Source organism: Motacilla alba, chromosome 9 (genome assembly GCF_015832195.1).
Source record: "Motacilla alba alba isolate MOTALB_02 chromosome 9, Motacilla_alba_V1.0_pri, whole genome shotgun sequence".
Lineage (NCBI taxonomy): Eukaryota > Metazoa > Chordata > Aves > Passeriformes > Motacillidae > Motacilla > Motacilla alba.
Window position 1 is genome coordinate 10,414,716 of NC_052024.1, and position 24,122 is coordinate 10,438,837.

At 35.7% G+C, this 24,122-nt stretch overlaps 1 protein-coding gene across 1 annotated transcript in view; it reads right to left on the reverse strand.

Annotated features, from left to right (window-relative positions):
• Positions 1 to 24,122, reverse strand: part of DNER (delta/notch like EGF repeat containing) — a 113,686-nt gene that overhangs the window by 34,907 nt on the left and 54,657 nt on the right. Inside the window, exons 3-5 of the mRNA XM_038145803.1 lie at positions 20,307 to 20,401; positions 17,771 to 17,937; positions 4,388 to 4,533 (exon numbers count right to left, since the gene is read on the reverse strand). Coding sequence (XP_038001731.1) covers positions 4,388 to 4,533; positions 17,771 to 17,937; positions 20,307 to 20,401 — 408 coding nt within the window. The remainder of the gene's footprint in view (positions 1 to 4,387; positions 4,534 to 17,770; positions 17,938 to 20,306; positions 20,402 to 24,122) is intronic.

Below are 24,122 nucleotides of genomic sequence, written 5' to 3' on the forward strand. Positions count from 1 at the left end.
CATTTTAACACTTCAATCTGAAATATCTAATGGCAGGTAACAGTTTTGAGATGCTGACAGGTTATTCTGTGGAGATTAGGTTATTATCACTTACCCCAATATATACTACTTTTATTTTTCCTGAATAGATAACATGTACTAGTATATTTAAGCAAAACTGAGTCAAGAAGCAGCTCCACACTGCCACTATGCTAGAATTAATGTCAGTAAGAACTTCAAAACTATCTACTATCAATCAAAAGATCATCTATTTTACTTAAGTGCAAATATATAGTATAATTTTCAATGGCAATAAAATAATTTTTTAATAAGTTGCTATGATACAATCTGTACCATACTATAAATATAGCTGGAATATAGTATTTTTTTGCTAGTCTAATGAGGAGAGTAATAAATTCTTATTTTACAATAGCAAAGAAGTTGTTAAGATGACCAGAACAAAACTAATATCTACTCTCACTTAGTGAGAAGGACTTTCAGTATTTAGTAGAACTCAGAGTGAGTTACTGTAATATTTGAGCAAAACGTCACATGATAATTACATACTCCATTTAGGAAAATAAGTCCATACGCAGGACAGCATACCTTCAGGTATCCATGAGGGGTTTTATAATTTGCCTTTTTACAGATTATTATCAAATGGATCTATCCCAAAGCTTCCAGCTTCCATAGAAGACATAGAAATGATTGCTATTCAATTCAATGTATTATTTCTCTGTGCAGGCAGAGGCCAGATATTTTTGTGTAAATCTCATGGGTTCTAAATCTAGCAATAAAAATTCATATTTACACACTGAGCCCATCCATATTTTTTATGGGAGAGTCAAAGTTATGGAACAGAGCAACCTGTGAGAGAAAAAACCTCTTATGTAAGCAAAATTGTGGCACTCACAATCAATGGATGGCCCCAGTTCACTTAAAAGTCTTAGATGAAATCAGAAATTCACACCAGACAAATCTCTCCCCTTTGGGTTAATATCACAACTTTTCCATTAACTGCTAACTGTTAACTCATCCTGGTGTGAAGGAGAGCAGATGAATGTGAGAGTGGTATTTATATTGTGATGATGCCAAGACCAGCGCTGTACTTCTGACACATTCCTGTTTCCCTTGTGGACAAGTGGTAAGCATGGCAGCAAAACAGGCACACAGTTCATACAAAGGAAGAAAAAGGCATCCCTTGAGCTCAGCATCACCTCACTGCACAGAACTTCACTCAAAGTGATTCATTTTATTTTCCATTCAAAAGAAACAATAATTGAAAACAAAACTTTGCATTAGAACTTTGCTTTTCATAACCACACTCTATATAAAGCATCTAGCTGAGTCGAAGTCAAGTTATAGATCAGCAAGGAATGAGTAAACTGGCCAAGACACCCAGGTTAGACCAGAATTCATTTGTTTACAGTTATATGCACTCTATACATAACACTAACCCCCTGTACATATATCACTGCAGATTGTTAACTACATTTAAATTTCCCAATAAGCAGATGTGTTCCTACATTCTCTTACATTCTACTAGACTTGAAATAAAACTATGAAGTACATAAAAGCCTAAAGACAACCATTATTCTCCTTGGCACTGGAAGTAATGACTACAGCCAGCAGAGCTCTGAGCTTGCTCATGGCATTGGGCCTTTTATGCATTCTTCTAAGAAGTTGCTTTGAATCCTGCAAGACTAGGTTGTGCAAAACCAGAATAAATTATGGATAAAAACAAACAGCAAATCACAAAGGGCGCATTTTAAATTTTAAGAAAATTAAAGTTTATGTTCTTCAAAAAGAAGTGCGTTGTGGGAAACAGACACAATGGTTGTCATGTCAAGCATGCAATTTTGGCAGCCACTTGCTCCATTATTACGGAAATCATCAAGACATATTTTAGAGCACATCTCACATAATTTCAGTTAAACAATGGCAAAAACATTCTACTTAATGAAATATGCCCTTCTATTTTTATCTTATGCTAGGCATGAATCAGTTTCCTATCTGAAGTTCTCTGATGCCCCTAATAGGCTAAAGAGCAAGGAAAGCTCATGGATTTAGAAGCACAGGACAGGCAACAAGACAACAGGGTATTTTAATTCCCCCTGGAGCAGGAGGCTGGATATAATTAACTTCCTTTTGGTCTCTGTATTTGATGTTCTAGCAAGCTACCCCAGCCCAGCAGGCACCTGGCACAGGTTTGATGGCATTTGAGAGGATCACGGGGAGCATTCCTCATTTATTCAAGTTCTAGAAAACTCAAGAGCAGTTTACAACAGCACAAATAGAAGCAATTGCATTTCTGAAGTTAAAATTTTATTTGAAGATATATAAATATCTTTAATGGTCATGTAGATATATTTACATAATTAAAAAAAAATTATTTAGAAATATTGTGAATCCTGCTAATTCTTGATCTCTGACTGCCGTTAATTGCTAGATACTCTTCAGAAGTGGATTTTGACATGGTTTGTGTGTCCCACAGCTTCAGCCACAGAGTTTTGGTCAACTACAGCCTAGTGCATGTTGTACCAAAAACACTGCCTTAATAAATTTTCTGGTTATTAGGTTCAGAGAAATAATAGTGGAAAGATATGAAAAAGTCTACTTTTTTATGTTCACTTGCCAGGGAAAGCAGCAGCCTGCATGTGCACAAGGCAGGGCTCTCTCATCACTCACTGTTCTGGTTTTAACACACAATGCTTCCCATGTCAAGATTACAGGTTGGAACATACAGACACTGGTTTATCTTTTTTTTAGTTAAATAATTGCTTCTCTTCTTTGCTGTGAAGCCAATCTGTCTGCCTTTTTTTAAGAAAATTTTACTTTATTTGCTACATCTTAAAAGATTAGTGCACGTGGAGAATTTTTAGAGGCCATATATGCTTTTCCCTTAATACAGAAAAGCATTAATTCTTCTGCATAGATATAGGAAACAATTTATTCTTATTTTGTAACATCACATGCAACAAGAGAAAGAAATTAGAGTCATAAAACTGGACAAACAACATGAAAATATATTAAATGAGGCAATCTATCAAAATATATAACTCTCAAATTGACAAAAAATGAAAAAGACAATATTTTGATATGCTGTTATGCATAGTAAACTTGAACATATTTATGTAAGTCAAATTCAAAATACTGAATTTATAAAATAAAAATTATAAATACAGTAAAGCACAAAAACTAAACTGGACTATGAAATAGAACGCTGTATCTGAATGAATAATTTATTTGGATACCAGCCAGCTGCTACAGTAATGCAGCATTTATTTCTAAATTCATCTTGCAATAATTACGTTCACACATTACCTCAAGCATTTTACAAATTCATTTTTGAGAAATAAAACAGATAATTATTCCAGATGTTAGTACTGCCACGTATGTATAGATTACTGTGGCAATTTAATTATTGTTGTTACAATTCAAAACACCATTTTCTATCAAACATGCTTATTGAGAATTTAAATCAGAAATTGGTAGCAGATGAACTACAAGTGAATTCAGTCAATATGCCAAATTTTTTGTGCTCACAGCAGGCTCACAGCTGTTAATATTTACTCAACAGTTACTACTGCTTTTATCTCCCAAATGAATAGTAATAAAACCAAAGATTAACCGTGCATATTTGTGCTGTAAATGACTTTTAATCCATGAAATAAAAAATAACACGTATAGAAGGTAACAGAGTATACAGTATCTAAATCACAAAAGCCCAGTCTGGTTTTGTAAAAGCAGAATACAGATTGCAAATTTGACAGCTTTGGTTCTTATTTTCTTATGTTGCTGGATCACACAAAATCCCCAGTGTCCAGTGGAACTGGCATCATGATCCCTCAGTGCAGTATTATGTAAAGGACAAAGCTGTACAGGAAACCTTGCAACCACTACCAAATTACTCCATTCTGCTTCTTCTCATAATTCTGGTCAGGTAATTCCATGGCACTGGTCAGTCTATTCTGAGTAAGCAATTATTAAGACGTGGAGAGAGAAGCACTAGATTAAAGCTCACCTAAAACACTTGAGAAGGTTGAGAACAAATCTGAGCACATTGGTCTGGAGATTGGAGATCCCAAGTGCCCAAGCTGAGGTCTTACCTTAGAGAAACTTCCTTCTACAGTGACTCTAAGTTGCAGTACAAATTCCCTTACACCTGATTTGAACCATTACTTTTATTGCCAGGGCAGGGTATGATCTTTGCATCTTGTTTCTGTTTTTTTCTTACTTCAAGGCTTGATTTTCAGGTATAGCAGATAAATAATGTTATTTAGTAACACGTGAGATTTCGACGCCTGTTACACAGCTGCAAGGTATAAACACCAAGGACAATTTGCCCTGTGTTTCAATTATCATGGAATTGCCATATTACAGGAACATCTTGGTAAGTAGACCTTACCTCATCTGGCTTGGTGATGCATTTCCCTTTCCCTGAACATGGGATGTTGTCTGAATGGCTTCCCACAGGCGTGCAGGTACTCACTTTCACCACCACAGTCAAGCGTAGAGCCACAATGCACTTGGTAACTGAATCATTCAAAAAACCTTTTTAAAAAGAAAAAATTCTTGTTATATGACAAAATAGGCTGATACTGTTAATGCTCTGCAGCTAGACAAACAAATAAAACTGATTTGAAATAAACTGTCAACTAAGAACAAAATTGCTCTTACTTAATACACACCTCTCTGAATGCAAGGTATGTAAATACAAATTGAAATACAGTTTGGAGACAAGCCTCATTATATTGATTAAAAAAAGGAAGACAGGATGGTGAAACAGATCTACTTCCAGAGCTCAAACCTACCTTTTTTAGGTTTCAAAGTTAAATGCTTTTGCCTGCTACTTTTTTAAAAGTTAAAAAATATATTTCTTTAATTTCTTTAATGACAAGGAACATGAAAATAAAATTTTGTGGAGAAATACATTTAAATGAATTCATAAAAGTTACTTTGAGAGCTAAAAAGCACCCAGATTCTTTACATTGGTAAAAGATGGAGAATCCCTTTGGTTTTGTTTTCTATGAAGTTTGCAAGAATATACTTATACCACTTGACAGCATTTCTCTGTGTATTTCCAATACAAGTATTATTGAATGTCTGATCTGATGTCTCTATAAGCTGATATGGCAGGTAAAGATGAACTAAACAGGGAAATAGGAACACTGGCCAAGAACAGGAAGATTCATGAATCTCTGGCTAGCACCTGTAATTGCATGGAAGGAAAAAAACTGTGGTTGATAGCTATTAAAACACACTGCAGCATAACAACTTCACTGTCACACATATTCCTATCAGATTGATCTGAAAAATAAAAGAAGGACAACAGGGAAGATAATACACATACACAGTCCATGACATCTGGGATAAAGGCAGAGTTCATGTCCAAATACACAGCCCCTGCTCCTGTGCTTGTGCTTGAACTGCCTCCTTCCAGCACACTGATTAGAGTCCTGCACCACAGCCCTTCCATCAGTTAATTGTTTTGTTTGGGGAGAATAAATGTGCACTGTCACAAAAATGTGAGTTTGGTGTAGTGTATATACTGTATGTAGAATTTATGCATTAAAAACACCAAAGATCCTTCCATAGACTGTCAAACCTTGATTTCACTATCCTCCATGTAGGCAGACTCCAAAGGGTCTAAGACTGTAGTACCAGAATGGAATGTTGCAGACACAGAACCATTCTATGATTCCCCTTTTCTTCAGAAAACATAGAGAGAATTTAAGCAAAAATTGATGGATTTTTTAAAACAAATATCCTTAATTTTAAAAGGAACAACACTAAATAGATGAAGTGTATGACACAGAATATTTTTTCTTAGATTTTTCACTTTCAATTGCAAAATCCATTTACAGCCTAAACCTCTAAGGAGCTTCAAAGATGCAATTCAGCTTCTTGCATTAAAGACTGGAGACAGCACAACATTTAGTCATGAGAAAAAGAAAAAAAACAATATTTTTAATGAACAGAAACAAACAAAAGTTTCATGAAACAGAACTTCAAGTGAATTCTCTTTCAGAACAGCTGCTAAGCATTACTTACATTTTGCATATGCAAGTGTCAAGCATGACTAATTCTACAAATTCCACACAAAATCATGTGGAAGACTTGCATTCTTTTTCTTCATTTATAGATTTTATTTTTTAAAATGCTGCATTCCTTCAGCTATTAGTTGTCTATGATCCCTAAATCCTACCTTCAAACAGGAAAAATCTTATGTCCTACATAGACATCACTGGCTTGAGTACAGCCTCTACAAGTTAGCTGAATGTTCTAAAGGATCAGATTAAAAAAAAAAAAAAACAAAAAAAAAAAAAAAAAAAAAAAAACAAAAACACATGTATTGGGTATAGTTCCAAATGCCTAATGGTCTGTTTTGGCTAGTGAAGATTATTGTAATCTGATGACCTCTTCAAAGCAAGCCAATTTATTCTGGCCTCAATACATACCCCATTTTTACCCATCTGTTCAAAGACGCAGCCAGAATTTTTCTTTAACAATTGAATGCAATTGTCACTGGCAGTCATGCAATTATATGTGAATGCTTGAAGAATGTGGTATTTAGAAAATGTCTTTGGGTTCACATTTCCTAGTCTGAAGCAGATTGTTACATATTCTTCAGGACAGTTCCCTAAAGAAATATTAAATCAACCTTCTTTGTACTTTGAATCTTGTTACTATTTTGGTATCAAAAGCCCTTAGGCAAACCACTGAAAAAATCATTATTCTCTCTGGAATGACACACATTTTCCTGCAATTTCTAATTATCTCACCTAATTTGTAAATACTAGAAAAATACAAACATGGTTATTTATTTTCACTTTATAGAAGTTGCATATAATGTTCTGAGGTCTCTAGGTTTTAAGGCTGAAAGAAGCTTGTCTGACCATCTAAATATAACACCCTGCTTAACTCAGGTCACAGCACTTCAATTAATTCTTTCCCCAATTCCCATAACAGCAACTGAACTAGAGTGAGTTTTGAGTTCTATTTTTAACTTCTAGATGGGAGAATAATTTTGGAACCATATTTACAGCTCCTTTCATTTCAGGTCTGGAGAAAAATATTACAGCAGTTTATACCAAAAGGTAATTTTGTTCAGTTCAACCTTGCTGGTTTTCTAAAGCCAGTTAAAACATAATGGCATTAAAGCACTTTTAGTTGCAGAATTCAGGGTTGAGTTATTTACAGTAATATTACGGAAACAATTCTCAAGCCTAATAAATCCCAATGTGATGTGAGTAGTCATTTAGATTGCAGAGGAAGCATTTTCAAGCTTTTTGCACACACATTTGATAGTCTGGGAAATGCCTGCACAATTTCCTTGGCAGAAAAGCATGGTAAAATACACTAGAGCTCCTTCCACCCTGGCAGTTCCACACACATATGTCTAGGAGCACGAGGTATGGGTGCTGCTGTTTCACTCACATAAAGAAAGTTAAGAACGAAAAAAAAGGAACAAAGTCAAACCAAAATGATGGTTCTTCTTTAAGAAGATCATATCACGCCCTTCAGATTACCAGTACTCAAACATAAATTGAGTGTATGCTTTCTACACTAGACAAACTGATTTTCTTCCCTCACAAGCCCCATTTCTGAGCAATACCTTCCTTCTAAGCACAACAGTCTGAGGTCAGCAATCTGGTCCACAGTGGACAATCAAAATAGGGAAGAGGGAAGCTAACAGATCACCAAGAAGGTTATCATACTGCATATAATGTTAGCACGAGGCAAAACACTTCACTAGAAATCACTCACTAACTCTTGGTATGCACCCTACATACTCTGACACACACCAACGCCTTTTGCATTTGGCTCAAATGTATCTCTCTATATACATGTATTCTACACAGTGAATAAATGTATTCCAAATGTATCACCTTTGGTTGAAACAATAGATTATCCTTTTAGTTCCAGTTGACAGAAGAGTAGATCTTTGAGTTCGCCTAAAGGTTTCTTGGATGAGTGAGAATGACTGCCAAGGCAGGATTGGGCACTCACAACAAAGTATCAGTCCTCAAGTTTTCAACTTATTTTTAGCCTGGTTTCCCAAGGAAATGAGACAGCAGTGGGATGTCTATCAGTTTCCATCTGTTCTCTTTTTCTCTCTCAACACTTTCCCACACCAAAAGCTTTTGGGGTCAGTAGCCAACTTCAACATTTTGCAAAGCAGCGAAGTTCTCGAAGACACTAAGTGCCTACAGCTCCCCTGCACAGCAAGAAACAGCCCTTGCACCAAGGGCATTGGTAAGTCAAAATAAAATATATATAAAAAGAATGAATTCTAGTTCTTCTGCCTACAATTTTTTATGTCCAAATTTTATCCAAAGACTATTTCCTGTCCATGTCATGTGATATAGCTAACATTCAATACCATGAAAATTACTATGAAAACAGAGGTCTGTAATAATCACCACCATGCTTCAGTGCCCTTTTGTATCTAAGCATGAAGTTAGAAATTTACTTTAACTATATGAGCCAATTTCCCTCTGTTATGGCACTTTATATCACAATCTCAAATAGTTTTCCATCTATCAAATCTAAGCAAGCTCAATCCTTCTCTTGTTCATACAAGTCATGTTCAACTCATTTTAGAGACCTAATAAATTAAAAAGCATGACAAGATGTTCTCATGATGCACTCAGTTCTGAAAATTTTCCTTTACATGTTAAAGTAGTAGAGGCCTGCTTTTGATTTACAAACGGACAAGCATTTACCCCCCTTTCCATGACACTAACACTCAGGGTCATTAAGGCCTACCAATCCCCTCAGGATCCTGACACCAATACTGTTCTACAGAATATCAAAAATGGGTCAGGAATCCTTTTCTAGTTTGATTCAGGATGATTATCATACATAAGAAAACGAGAAGTGAGGAACAGGTAATCAATGCCATTTGCAATCTTTGATGCAGTACATCAGTGCCATCAGCACCATACAGAACATCTGAGATCACTCTCTAACGATGCTGCTAGGCAACATAGCATCTGGGGATACAAAAATACAGCTGCAATAGCAAAATTGCTATTTTGTCCACAAATAGCACTACTTATAGGTGGCACAACTCTCCCAAATTCTATATAGATCAGTGTGCTTACTGTGCTTTAGTCACAGAAGCCTTGGTCAGATACTGCTTTTGAAAGTATATATAGATTCTGTCGAGAATCAGTTCAAGAATTGTTTCAAATATTTTATTTTCCACAAGCTCACGTGAAACAACAATTTAAAGATTTTTTCCTGCGAGATGGCTGAAAACCTTCTCATCACATTCATTATCTTCTGTAAATTGCATTCATAGTCACAATCAGCTTTAGATGGATAGGCTTTCTTTCCTTGCTGCCAACAATGAAAACAGCCTGGGCTCCTACAATCAAACACTCTCTTCTCAGGCATCACCACTAAAAGGTCAGAGTGATGCTGCTCAAGTTACATCCTCAGTAACCATCCTACAGTTCTACCAGAGGCAGAGTGACAGTGATAGTGTTACACTGGTGTAAGAGAAAGCAAAATTTGGGTGTCAGAAAATTATTACCAAAACTTTGGGATGAAACAGCACACAGCTTGCCTTTCCAGCTGGAGCTCAGTTTTGCAGGACTGGTAGTAAAAATATATTTATGAACTGAGCAAAACAGTTGAATTCACTTAGCATAGCAAAGTCCCATGTTCCACTAAATTTCCTATATAACAAATGTCAATTTCTGAATTTCACTGTTACTTAAACAATTATCCAACTTAATAACTTGACTGGACCAAACCCCACGACAGAATTACCAAAGAGCCAGCTAGCAGGAGTACACTTACTCTTACAAAGCCACTTGCATTCAGCTTATTCAGGACCTGTGGCAGTAGCTTATTGTGACCTTGTCCCACAGCTTCAAGGACTCTGCTTACGGTACAAAGTAATGGTGAAAGCCCAGCAAAGAGTGACAAGACTATTCTTCCAAAAGATCTCCTGTATCACAATTTCCCAGTTTACCTTTATTTGTCAGCATTCCAGGCAAGTTACCAAGCTGGCACAGAACTACTTTGGGCCCAAATGTAGACCACTAGAACCTCTGATTCCACACTTTGCAAACGTAGTTAAGTGTGGTGGATTACAAGTGGCATAGCTGGGACTGCACTAAGGGGAGCTGCAGAAGATGGGATGGCAAGGTTGGCTAGGCTGTATCTCTAGTGACTGATTCAACTGAGAGGCTCTGTTAGTGGCTACTCTACTTTTAAATACAGGCTACAGTATGTTACACTACCAGCTGAAGATCTCATCACATTATACAGGCATTATTAAAATGCATCTCACACTGGTACACTGCACAATGTACCAGTTATGCACTGGTATCTGTATTCCATGGATCAGGTTCAGCAGTCTGTCCAAGATCTTAACATGCAAACAACCATGTGATCAACTTAAAATAAATATCTTGATCTTGATTGTGAACTGGTCACAGAAGTCATATTTGAAGAAAGAGGAATCTTAAAATTAAAGAAACAAACAAAAGGTATTTTACCAAACATTACAAATTTGAATAGATGAACCTCCAAATACAGACCAGAAAAATAATTTCCTATTGTTACTTGCTAGAAATAGCAGTGAATATAAATTAATTTTGAATAATTTACTGATTAATTAAAGATTACTCTAAAGACTAAAGATTATTTAAATGCTAGTTTAAAACATAATACAATGTATGAAAATAGTAACTAGTCTGATGTTTACATCTACTTATATGTGAGATGAGGTACATGCAACTTGATCATAAAGGACAGGATATTTATTTTATCATACTTACCAAGATACCCTTTCTTATATAGGCCAAGAGCATTCTTCAGAATGGTTTGGATTTCAGCTGAATGCTGAAAGGCCATCTTTTAAAATAAATCATTGAAATTAACACTTCACTACGCTTTTCTTGCAGTTCACACTTTGCTGCTGCTGCTATTGCTTACCAAAAGGCCATTTTCTGCAAGGTTAGCTCTTGTGCCCAGAACTCCAGGCAAATGTTCTGTTGAGCACAATGCTCAAATCTGCAGACAATAGGGCCCTTCCAGGCAAATTACACACTTAAAATTGAGAACCCCACTAACTGGAGCAGTTGTCACCAACTCCCCCCAGCAAGGCTGCCTTGCACAAAAGGAGCAGAACAGTCACGCACACGGACAGAGGTTCTGCACATCACCACAGCATGTGCAGGGCATGGAGATTTAATTAGGTCCAGAGTGAAAGAGGGTTAAGTCAAATGATTGCAATATGCCATGGACTGGGAGCTCACACAGATGCTCAGCTGAGACATGGCAACTTGTTAAAGCTAGAGTAACTTGATTATGTGGCTTTCAGTAGATTCAATTCACACATCTCCTATTATGAAATAAAATTGTCCTATTTAATTTTTTGCTTAAGTGAAAACAATTTCAAGATGCAGTACACTGCTTTCTTTAGACAGAAATGTGTGCATGTTTTAGAGGCCTGTAACAACAAAAAACACATCTCAAAATCCCAGCTACAATTTGCCTCCTACTCTGAAATCCTATTTCCAGACAAGCAGACTTAGAAAAGACCAACTTGTTTCAAAATATCTCTCTATATTATTTTTATTTCACATAATATTTTTATACCATTTCATTTTGCCTGTTTAATATAGCTGCACAAGTATTGGTGGTGACTATTCCTTAATGCATGATAAGGTCTTGCAGGGAAACTCGATGAATAATCAAACAACAGAAGAGTAAATAACTGCTCAGGGCAGAGTTAGATTAGAAAATACTTTGTTGCATTTGAAAGGCAGGACAGCATTTTGGATTGGAAAATATTATCCTTCCTGATGTAGAACCATATGGCTCCCACACTTATTAAAAAGCAGCAGATATTTTGTGCTTCAGAAGCCAAGCATTAATTTTCCTTTTTAAGCCAAACATCAAAAAGTTTTGTGGAATTCAAGCAAGCTGCCTTAGAGGTGTTGGCATTTGAATGGCATCAGTACTCTTCATCTCACCACGAAGATGCTAAAGCACCTATTTTCAAGTGAGTTTGTACAGCTACCAATTTTATTTAAGGAAATATTTTTTAAATACTTGATAATTATAGTTTAAAGCAGCTAATTATTGTATTGATCTCTAAGGCTGGGCATCTTGGAGAAAACCAGATGACATGCCAAGCAATGTCAACTGACAAGTCTACGTCCGTTTCTGTTTGCTGTGATGAAAATAAGAATTATAATTTAAAGGTGGTGCTGGAGGACTTATTTTCTGTTCAGATAAAAATATTAATTCATAATAAACGTTAAACTTTCTACCTTATCTGGAAGGGCTTATCTGAGAATTAGCAATTTTGCTTATAAATGTCTTCCTTTGATTTTCTAAGCAGACAATGAGCTAAAAAGCTAATGTAGCAATATCTCATGAAAGCTGCTTTTTAAGCAGCTGCTTAAGCAGCACCGTGGAAGTGCTAAATAAAGCACAAAGTCTAAAAGCAAGCCATTTCAAGCTATTTAGAAGCATTTTTTGTACAATTAGATACAAATTTTCTATCATATTATCTGTGGGGAAATGGAAGCAAAATACTAATGCCTAACTGTTTGTTTTACTGTTTTTCTGAAGGAGTTCCCATCATTACTGCTTCAGCTCTGGGCACACTGAGGCAGAAGATCAATTTTTCCAACATTTTATCATGAAAGCTGATAAGATCTTTTTTCAACAGAAATAATATCCTAAGAGCCATGATAAAGACATGAAAACATACTTTCATTTTTTGATGTTGTTAGGAGAAAGAAAGGAAATAGGCTGCATGCACGCAGAGTCAGCAGTGCCAGCTCCACCTTCTACATTATGCCCAAAATCTCCAAATAAACACTTCTTAAAACTAAGTAATAATCATACAATAATCATACAATATGCAGTTTTGTATGAAAAGGAAAACGGTATGAAGCTGTGTCAGGGGAGGTTTAGGTCAGATATTAGGAAAAGATTTATCATCCAGAGGGTGTTTGTGCACAGAACAGGCTCCCCAGTGCGGTGGTCACAGCACCAAGGCTGACAGAGCTCAAGAAGTGTTTGGACAGTGCTCTCAGGCACAGGGTGGGATTCCTCGGGTGCCTTGTGCAGGAGCAGGAGTTGGATGATCCTGATGAGTCCCTTCCAACTCAGCATATTCTGTGACTCAATGAATTATTACTCAATCTCCAAATTCTTTAAAGAGAAGGTATGATTGTTTTGTGTCCTAGCTGTTAACTGGGCTGTTAAATATGATCTGCTATCTCTACAGCCACACAGATGTATATATATACCAGTTTTCCAAGCAGATGGGAAACTGTGTGAAATTAGACCTGCCTGACTGCAAGTCTGCCAGCCACAGGCGTACCTTTGGATACACCTGAAGCACAGAACTGTTGCCTTGGTAAACAGGTATATTAATTTAGCACCAGGGTAAATTAATTGACTCGTGCAGAAGCAGATGGTGTATGATCACTATAAACCTTCTGAAATGTGAGCATTAAAAAATATATATATTTAAATGCTTTTATTCTACATTGGATTTGGTTTTTTCCAGTAGTTTGACAGCAACCTATGTTCTCAAAATTAATGTTCCAGTTCTCAGTCACAGCATGATAGCATGCTTGGATAAAAGAGGTGCATGCAACAAATCATAAAGGATTTTTGTGGGAGATGCCATACAAGCCAAGAATGTCCTTCAAAGCCCTTTTTTTTTAAAAAAGAAAAATGGTAATGTATAGTTTTTTCTCAAGACAGCTGTTATTTAATCAATTCAGTAAATCTTTTGCATTTGCAACAATCTAGTATAGATGGTTCCAAAATCCAGTGTATTATTCCCTGAAAGAGAGGACTGCATAGTGCTGGGTAGATCAGATTTCCCCCAAAACATATAACAAGCAGCAATTTCCACTCACCCCAGAGATCCTTAGCTGTAACCTATTAGCATTCATGAGAACTTCTGAAAGACTCCTCCACCAGCTGATGGTGCACCAGGGACCTCTTATCTCACTTTTTCAGACTTGTAAAATGTATTTAATCTGATTTCAATTTTTCAAGATATATTGCAATGAAGAAAAGGTGTATACTCTAACAATGTAAAGTTTTGCAGTGAACTCATTTTCAAACATTCTAGTACCATTACTGCTAGCATGAATATATGAAGATCCAGAAATAAAACAAATACTGATGAGACATTTTATAAATATCATAAACTGTTTATGCAGGAATCACTCATTAACTTCAAAGAACATTGGGACAAAGAGTACAAATCTATAAGTCTAATTAATGGAAAGCCTGCCTTTTACTTCAATACTGTTTTTAATGTTGAATCCTTAATTTCCATCTCTTAAAGGCACTATTAAATCCCTCCTGCTTCCCTTTTTCGCTATCTCTTTGGCCAATCTTGATGCCCACCCATGGCACTCCACAGAACAGATAATAAAAAACATTCCCAGCTCAGAAATGCTCTCAATAAACACCTTTTTTTTAAATCCTGGTTTCAAAAGAAACATTGTTGCTGCAAACCGTGAGCAGAGACGAACAGCTCACCTGGCCTGTCCTACAGACCAGCCACCTCCTGGCCACCTCTGTCTAGCAGTCACCTGGCACTGAAAGCCACCAGCACCTCAGCATAGGCCATGTTCTTTGTCCTACTCCTAATCCACGTAGCTCACTTTCTCACTTCAAAACCTGAATCATACTGGGGTTTCTTCCCCACTGGCTAATAAGTACACTCTCTCATAAAACATAACAAATTATTTTAAATTATTCTAAATGATTTAAGAAGAATGGCACATGTGTAGTAGCAAATCTTAGAGAAACTCCTTAAAAATCCTCTAGGCAAAACATGGAAGGAATATGTTATAGAATGTCCAAGCCAGTTTTCTGCTGGCCACAGCCAGGTCAATGCTGTAATTAAGCCACATAATCCTGCTGCATAATCACAGCCCCATCACTCTGTCCTGCACTGCAAGAGGCTGTTTGCAGATGCAGCAGCCATTTTATAAACCCCATCAGAGAACAGAGTGCTCTTTTTGGGTGAGCTGTGCTATGCTCTCCCCTTCATTCTCACACAGTGCAGGTACTGTCTCTGGGGTGAACAGCTCTGTGCTGACAGGGTCTATTTTTAGATCTCAAAAACAGCATTCTTCCCAACCTCTAGACGCTGTGCCCTGAACCACATGATCAGCAAATCAGCACATTACTGCTGACTTCTGAGTCTTTTCAATCTTGTATAAACAACTTTAAACTTGTGTCACCACAAGGTAACACAAAACAAATAATATTTCCCTAAATGTTTTATCTTTGATATAAATAACTTATTCAGAAAGAATTTCAAGAGGCAATTAAAGTACCTTGCTGAGTAACAAAACTTGGAACACTGTGAGAAATGACTCAAAAAGGATGTAGATCACAAAGAGACACAAAAAAGTCAAACCAAAAAAACTCACACATATCTTCCTCATTTTTCTTTTACAGTTCTAATCAGAAATTTTTTACAAGATTAAAAAAATGCCCTTGTACAAAATTCACCAATTAAGAGAAGAAACCTTTAAAATCACACACAAATAAACAGAAGAAGTGTGGGGGAAGAAGGAGGAAATTAAATAAAGTAAATGTATTGACTGACATAGTCCACAACTTTACTGTGTGACTGCTTACAGAAACCTACAGCATCTTGTGGCCTCCTCATATCATTCTAGCTTAAATAACATCAACAAAAGCACTGGCAGCATTGTTGTTTTTTTAATATAAAATCACCCACTTTAACTTTTTGTACCTTAGAATAAATTGTTCATGTCTATCAAGAAACATGGAAATTTGTCCATAAGAAAAACTTTATTCAAGTGACTTATTGAAAGCCAAATGATTAAAAACTTGCAAGGCACGTCAAATTGACAGACCTCTTCCACACATCTGGATCAAATCTGAAGTAAAGATCAAATTATTTTTCTATAAGCCTTGTCAGAATTATGGATTTCAGTTGAGTGAAGATGAAATCCATTTTCACATCAAATAACTGAGTTACTTTTAAGTTTTACACCTAAGACCTACACTTCATTGGACAAAGACTGATGATGGGAAGTAAGCGGAATATTGCCATACAACTGAGAAAGAGCCCCTCTGAATCTCTTTCTTAAACTAAAAAATTAATGCCTTAGTATCAGCAGCTGGAAAATTTTACAAAGAATTTCACTATCAGGAAATTAAAAAGAAAAACCAAAGAAAGTATTGAAAACCACATGGAAGTAAAGCAAGAGGTCTCAGAATACCCGTACTGCATGAAATAAGCCATTTTTGTGAATTCAACCTCATGTTATATTCATCTAGGAAAAGGTGCATTGTCACCTCATGTTACCCAGCACACAATAAAAAATTGAAAGTAAGAAATGCAGTGACAGAAATTCAGCTATGGAGACAAGAGGAGAAGACAAGCTATGAAAGAGTAACACAATACATTTTTTAGTTACCTAAATCAATACCTATGCTGTATGGCTTGTACAGTCAAGTGGAGCCTTCATAGAGCAGCTTGGGCCCTCTGCTTAGGAGCTTAGACCAAGCTGTGCCTTTAGGCATTTTCACCACTGCATAAAAGCTACCAATTATCCTGTCTTCAGGATACTTTTATCATACATTAACTACCAAAAAGCAAATTCAAAAATGTATTCCAGAGACATGAGAGGAAGGCTTTAACTCTGATAAATTAAATGCAAAACAAGATTAAAAGGGGGGGGGAAAAGCCTAAAACTAAGTATCTTAGAAGGAATAATAACATTAAAAGAAAGTGGAAAATTATTTGAAGGAAATAAACATCACTAAACGAAACCGCTGATGATAAGAATTAAATTATTCTACTAACAACCTTCAAGCAGTATCTTTGGAAAGCGATAGCTGAAAAAGGAGAGAACAAGGTACTGCTTCTGTATTTGGGGATTTTCTGTATTAGCTACACACTTGGAATTTTCCCCGTGTTTCTACATCAGAATGTTTTTAATTTTGCATTTATTAGCATGGTAAGTTTTCAAATGACAATTGTGGCAGCTTGTAGTTCCTTTAAAAATATACAGCATTTCAAGCAGATAACAGTAAGTGCTTTTATTACAATGATTTTGGTTTCATGTCATTGGTATAATAAAACATCTGCCCAGAAATCTCAATTTAATTAAGTCTATTGTGTCTATGCAAAAATATAGCTTTAAATCTGTGTTATTTCCCATACCCTTAAAAATAATGTATCAGGCTATTTTCATTATACTCCTTCCACAAAGATGCTTAACATTTAATTGCTGAGTGAAACAAATAGTATATTTCTAAAGCTCCATATTCACAGAAACAACACTAGAAGATAAAAAAGCAGTGCAATTAAACACTGTTAAAATATAATAGGAAATCTGATCTTGTAATGTATTTTTTCAATTTTCTTGTCTACAGGCTTAAGCTTCTTCACAAAGCATCCCATGGCAAAATCCCTGACAAAGAAACACCTCAAGCATTCAATTATATACTGCAGCATTTGCCAAAAGCTTATTAAAATAGAACATATAAAATAACTTGCATCATCTCAAAGTATCAGACAAAAATGACCGTGTAGATTTTAAAGTGAATGGTGCCAACTGTGTAAGAATTTAGAGTAGCTCTTGTCTGGTTTGAATGAACCAATGTCTGAAGCATGGTCCCAATATCCCATTAGGATCTTTCAGCACTTAAAGGAATTAGTTCTTTGTTCCCCTAAATGCTGAGTAAACCATCAGCTGTCACCTAGAGGTGATGGACAGAGAGTCAGCATGTTACTCACCAATAAAGTAGTTGTTGCCTAATGCAAGCATTTCTTCAGAAAGCACAAGTCCACCCAGTGCCTGGAGAAGAGTGACACTTCTGCCATCAATAAGTGAACACTGTTTAAATCCAGTGCTTGTGACCTTCCATAGCAGGATAAGAGAAGCAGTAGCATCTTGCCTTATTCTAAGAAAAGAAATTATGAGAATATTTACACTGAGGGAATTTGGTGTAATTAGAATAGAATAGAACTATAGAATAGAACCTTAACAAAGATGGGAAACTTAAACCTAGCAAGTATGGAAATAGGAAAAATCCTGTCTTTAGCATGTCCACAAATCTTAAAAATGCTTCAGTTGTAAGATACGCATAATAGTTTATGTAATAGCAGATTAAATCATCCAGAGTCCCAATTTCTGATACTTGAAGGTCACCGTCTTAATACCCAAGAAAAGTTTTAGATAAATAGCACATAATAGTAAAGTATATCCTTATAAGGGATCCTTATTCAGCCTTTTTAATCATGCCTTTTTGAGTATTACCTCCATCCTACAGTGCCATTATTTTCTGCAGCTCAAGTACATCCAGCCCTGCTGTTTACTGAAGAACATTCAATGTTCGCTCAATACCGGGAGACAGATCCTGGTAGAAATCCTCATTTGTTTGACACACCAGATCGAAGATTCAGGACAGTTTATTCTTGTAAATCAAATGAGTCATGTAATGCTCCCAAGGTCACTGAGCCCATGGTGCCTTCCTGAATATTGACAGATTGGATATAAAGTCTACTGCAGCATCCACTCTGTTGGCTCCATTAGGGAGCTACATGATGCCAGTCTTTGTACTCACAGGGCACTTCTTTTCCTACTCACCTCCATAATGAAACAATAAAAATCTGTCATATTTCTGGTAAGGTCCCAAGTATTTGCATTAATTTCCTATGAAGGAATCCAAAATGAGTCTGAACAGTCCTCCAAAAATACAAATACAACTGCATCCAACTGCTAAAAACTGATAATTCTCTCCTGCTGAAAACAGACCTCCAAATACCTAGAGATGAAGCTCTGTTCCACAATATCCTGTACTGAAATTGTTTCAATCCTGCTAAAAACAAAGGCAGTTTATTTTGTAATCATGTGTGACAGACGTTGAAAAAATCTTGCAACTAGGTGTCATAAGAAACAAATTTTTTAAAGTATTTGCACCCTCTTTCAGAACAACCTCAACTGCTATTCCAAAAGCTGAATGTCTCACTTTTAGAACAGGATAGCAACTGGTTTTACAGTTCAGGTCTCGTATGACAATCAAAACAAAATCAACTTATTAAACTGAAATTATTCTCCTTTCCCAGATAGCCATTGAATCAGGTAAGTTACTTGGGCCTTTAAGATAGTAAATGAAATAAAAATCGACCTTGACTTGCACTAATCTACTCAGGCATAAAACTGCACTAAATATATACAATGTAAAAATGATCAAAACCGACTGTGTACTCTGCAAGCTCCTTTAACTGGGTTTCTCTATCAAGGCTCTGAAATACAACTTTAGAATCCACAAATGCTGGCTTTTTCCTGATTCCAAGAAAAGCCACTTGTTTGCTTTCCGATTGCAGCCAGCCAGGGCATCAAACACTCCCAGATCTCCCCCTGACTTAGGCTTAAAGCTCATGAATGAGCACAATTCAAAGCCCCGTGGGAAGGGCAGCACGGCCCCCACGTTTAACAGTTACTGCTCCGAACTGTCTGCAGCTTGTCTGCTTGCATCACTTTGTTATTTCCTGTGAGCATGGCCTTTTTTAACAGAAACATGGGATTCTGAAAGATGAGATGACAGTATGAGAAAAGTAGGCTATTTTGGGAAAATGTGAGTCTAAAACTGCAGCAAAGCTGTGAGCCAGAGAACTACGTTGGCAGATTTTTTTTTAAAATAAAATTTCCAATAAGAAAATGCCTCATCCCAGTGACAGAATCAGATCTTTCTAGGAAGCCAGGTTCTGTTAATTAAACATAACAAAACAAGCATTTGATCCAAAAAGCATGATTTTGAAAAGCGAATAACGGAATTAATTCAAATTTTTTGAGAAACATGTTTTTTAGGACATACACAAAGATTTCACAGCTGATGGTGACATCCAAAGCAATACCCCAGAAATCAAATCCAAATGCACAATATACATGCACCCATATAGTCAACAATAATACTCTCTACCCACAAGTTCATCTTGAGATTAAAGGGGGAGAAAGCGTTCACTGCACGAAGTCGTATCTTCTCCAAACCGACATCTTCAACACATCTGCCCTAATTTCTAACACATTATGATGGCCCAGAGACAGCTTACATGCTTACATCTTCTAAAACATTAAATATGTGGGAGAAATTATGCCAAGCAAAGAGCTATCATGGCTCTGCTACATGCTTGAAGTCTATCTGAATTCTACTCATTGTCTTTTAGTCATTTGACAAATTTGCCTATCTGAAAAACTGTTGTGTAAAATACCCAGCTAAATGAAAATAAAACTGCTTTTGTATTTCATCACATATAAGAATATTCTCACTTTATTGATGTATTCTGTGGAACTTCAAAGGAGATAAGCCGGCCTCCAGCCGAAGTATTGGAACTGGCATTTCCACAAGCCACATCTGGGGTTATCTGAAAATAAAAATAACTTTATTTAGCAATAAACCATGAAATCTGACCAAAGAAAACAGGAAAGATTTTTCTTTTTTTTTTGACAAATGACACTATGAGTCCAGCAGTCATCTTCTAAAAATCCTAAGGAACATTCACTGAAACCTTTGTGCTGACAACGAAGGTGCTGAAAATTCACATAACCATCCTTTCAGGGTGTTGTTTTAACAAAAAGCTCCTGAAGAAAAGTATGAACTTCTAAAGGCATCTTCCTTTAAAAGTGAACATATTTAGAAAAATATGAAGAGTTTCCTGGTCCTTTAGAATAATAAATGATGCTCTAACATTTGCTACATCCAAGAAATAATTCATCGTTCATCTATGCAATACTAAAGGATTTATACTAACAAATACACACATTGCCTTTCTACTATATTGAAATTGTTTTTTAAAGGAAACCTGTGTTTGGAAAAAAAACATCTCTCTCACTTGCCCATTACTATTCTTTCCAAGTAAAAAAATGCTTGGACAAACAGTAGTTTCAGATAGAAAAAAAAAATGATGATCACAGTAAGACAAAAGGACGCGTTTGCCAAATCTAGTGATGCCTACTAGGCATAAAAATCAGTTATTACATTAACTACATCCAGACACCATACATGGGGTCTGCAATACAGGAACCACAGAGACTCCTTAATTATTCCGATCTTCAGTAGTAGTAATTTCCTAAAGACAGTTTGAAAATTAGTATTTCCAAGGGTACATTTATTTTAAGTAAGCAATACTTTATGTCACACAATTGAGTCTATCACTTAATATCATCAGATGTTTTAAATAACTTTTCACGTATCATCATCAACTTGCCTATGAAATGTCACACTGGAAAAAAAACCAACAAACCAGTTTAATCTTCAAATTTCTAGTCAGCTTGCAATGCTATTCTTTCAGCCATAGAGAATGTTTGCAAACTTTTTACATCAACCTTAATACTGAAAATACAAATATGCAATCTGACATATTCCATGAATTAATCTTATATCAAAGCAAAACCCAGAATAAAATTTGTAAATTTAAATACAATTCAAATTTGAAACATTACATTAATGTAACAAAACACATATAAATAACACCTGAACAACAGAAGTCCAGAATATGATGCAAGTAATAATTTTTAGGACACTCAGAGCTTATCTTGACTCAGGCAAGACAAATACTCAGTATTCACATTTGCCAAGTGAATGATTTCCCAGAGTCTAGATTACTCAATTAATTGTTGAATTCCCTGATGTATACAATATGAATACATATAGTTCATGAAAATAAAGCAAGATGCAATTTTATTGTATTTCTTCAAATGAATTTTGAAAAATTGTAATATATCCATTACAACTTTTAAATCTCAGAAGTCAAAAGTGTGGACCTGACAGTTGAAATACAATGCATCCAAAATTAGTTTGGCTAACACTCTTCTTTTTATATTTGATAACATTTAAACTTTTTTTTTCCTTGAGAATCTGCATGTCTACTGAAACCAAGGGAAAAAAGAAATAAGTATCTCTATTCTCATACAGTCTTATACTACATGTATAATACACTTGTTTTTATAGCATTTCTATAGTTTTACAATTTCATGCATCTACTACCTTAGAACATAGGGGGGAAATTGTAATGAAAGCATTTAATTTTCCTTACTGTTTAATATTAGAAGTTTTTAAAGTAAAAGGTATTGATGTCTTTGCAACTAGAATAAAAATAAAAGAATCATAGAAGCAAGAGCTGAACAAAGTGGCTACAGAACAAGACCCGAGATTTCACCTTCATAAAATGGAAAAAAAACAGCAAAAGAAAAAAAAAATACTTTAGTTAGCAAACACATCAGAATTTAGGATTACTCAGCAGGAAATCATACATAAGAAATATTGCAAAGATGATTAGAAGAGTGAAGGCAAAATGCATGATTTTGACTCTTCTATTAACAGATCTGTACTGTTTGATGCATTTCTCTAAGAACTCTATTTGTAATTGGCCCTGACTTCCTGCTCGAAAAATCAGGTAAAACAACCATCTAAACCAACAGGATGCTAAACCCAGATTTTACAACAACTGAAATTTGAATTTTTTTACATATTAACAACCCTGATACTTGGATCAGACAAAAAACATAGGAAGAAGCAGTAACTCTCATAAGGAAAAAAGTGGTCTCAGCAGAGTCCTACTTCAGCCAAGTTCTGTGGAGACAAAAAATGACAGCTTTGACACCTGAATTAAGAAACAAATTGCAGGTTTTTCACAGCTGTGAGAATTTTTTATGAAGATTTTTAAGTGTGTCTCTTTCATGTCTTGTCAGCGTGCTCTGCAAAACACTACTACTAAAGAATGAGGGCAAAGACAACCAATATATTACAACAATAAAGGACACTCAGAAGATGAAAACAATTTGTAATTTTCACTCTCAAATACAAGAAAAAAAGGCTTCTAGAACTGGTAGGAGATATTTGAAACTGAAGTCACTGGGAAATACACTTTAAGTTTCAGAGGACAAAATAAAGATCATTCCTAGTCTAAAGTAAAAAATACAAATAGAGTAGGTATTTAATGTCATTTAAAGACAATCAAAAGAAAACAAGCGCAATGACATCCAACACTTCTCCTGAAGCATTTATTAGTACAGAAAAGTCAGGACAGTGAGAAGGTTCTTAGGAAACAGAGTTATAAACATTTACACAAATGATGCAGCTACTTTAAAAATAGTCACCAAAGAAAATAAAACCTTCATGCACCCTCCAGAGTCTAAAGTATGTTTAGGAGCTGATTACCAAGATAAGCACCTGTGTCAACAGAGAATACATCCAACACTGTTCTTCAATACCTTATTTAGAGTTTAACATTATCAAATATCAAATTGTTGACATTAAATACAGAATTCCTCTTTACATATATGTTCCATAAGTTTGCATCTAAATCATGTTATATTTTTCTTAAAAGATAACATAATATATAAAAACTATATTTCTACTTCAAATGCTTTTAGACTTTACATAGGTAAAAGAGCAGCATCATTTAAGAAAGCAAGAGTGAAATCTTGAGAGTTCTTACTCCCACAGTGTCTACCTGGGCCTTAACAAAGCAGCAGTGATTTTGTTAGATTTCCTTACTAGGCCATGGCAGTGGTATAGAAGAGATTGCAAAGAAAATCAGGGCTGGTGCCTAAGAGAGAAATGGACTGTTCTTCCATATTACAACTTTCCTGAAGAAATTAAATAGCATGAGTTAGGCAGATATTCTCCTGCCTAACAAAACCAGAATAATGAGATACACACTTAATTCAACAAGTGCTGAAATACATACATAAATCCCAAGGCAGTATTTTTACATGAGTGAGTGCCTTTATTACTTTCCTAAGTGTACTAGACTTTAATTCAATAAGGCTGAGAAGAGGAGCATACAAAGTCTACATTTATGCAGCCTCTCAGTGCTGAAATTAGTTCTCTGAAGATAGCTATTGTATATGAAATTTCACAGTAGATTTCTTAAAAAGTTGAGCAGACATTTGTAATTCTACAAGGCCTTATCAACACAGGCAGACTAATCCTGACAGTGCAAAATCCAGCCATTCTGTTGCCATGATACGTTTGCATTTCCTTTGTATCTCAGCCCCAAGTTCATAGAATTGCAGAAAGCTTTCACTTCTTGCAAAATACACCACACTTTCTTCAAATTTAAAAGTGGTTTGTAAGTAGGA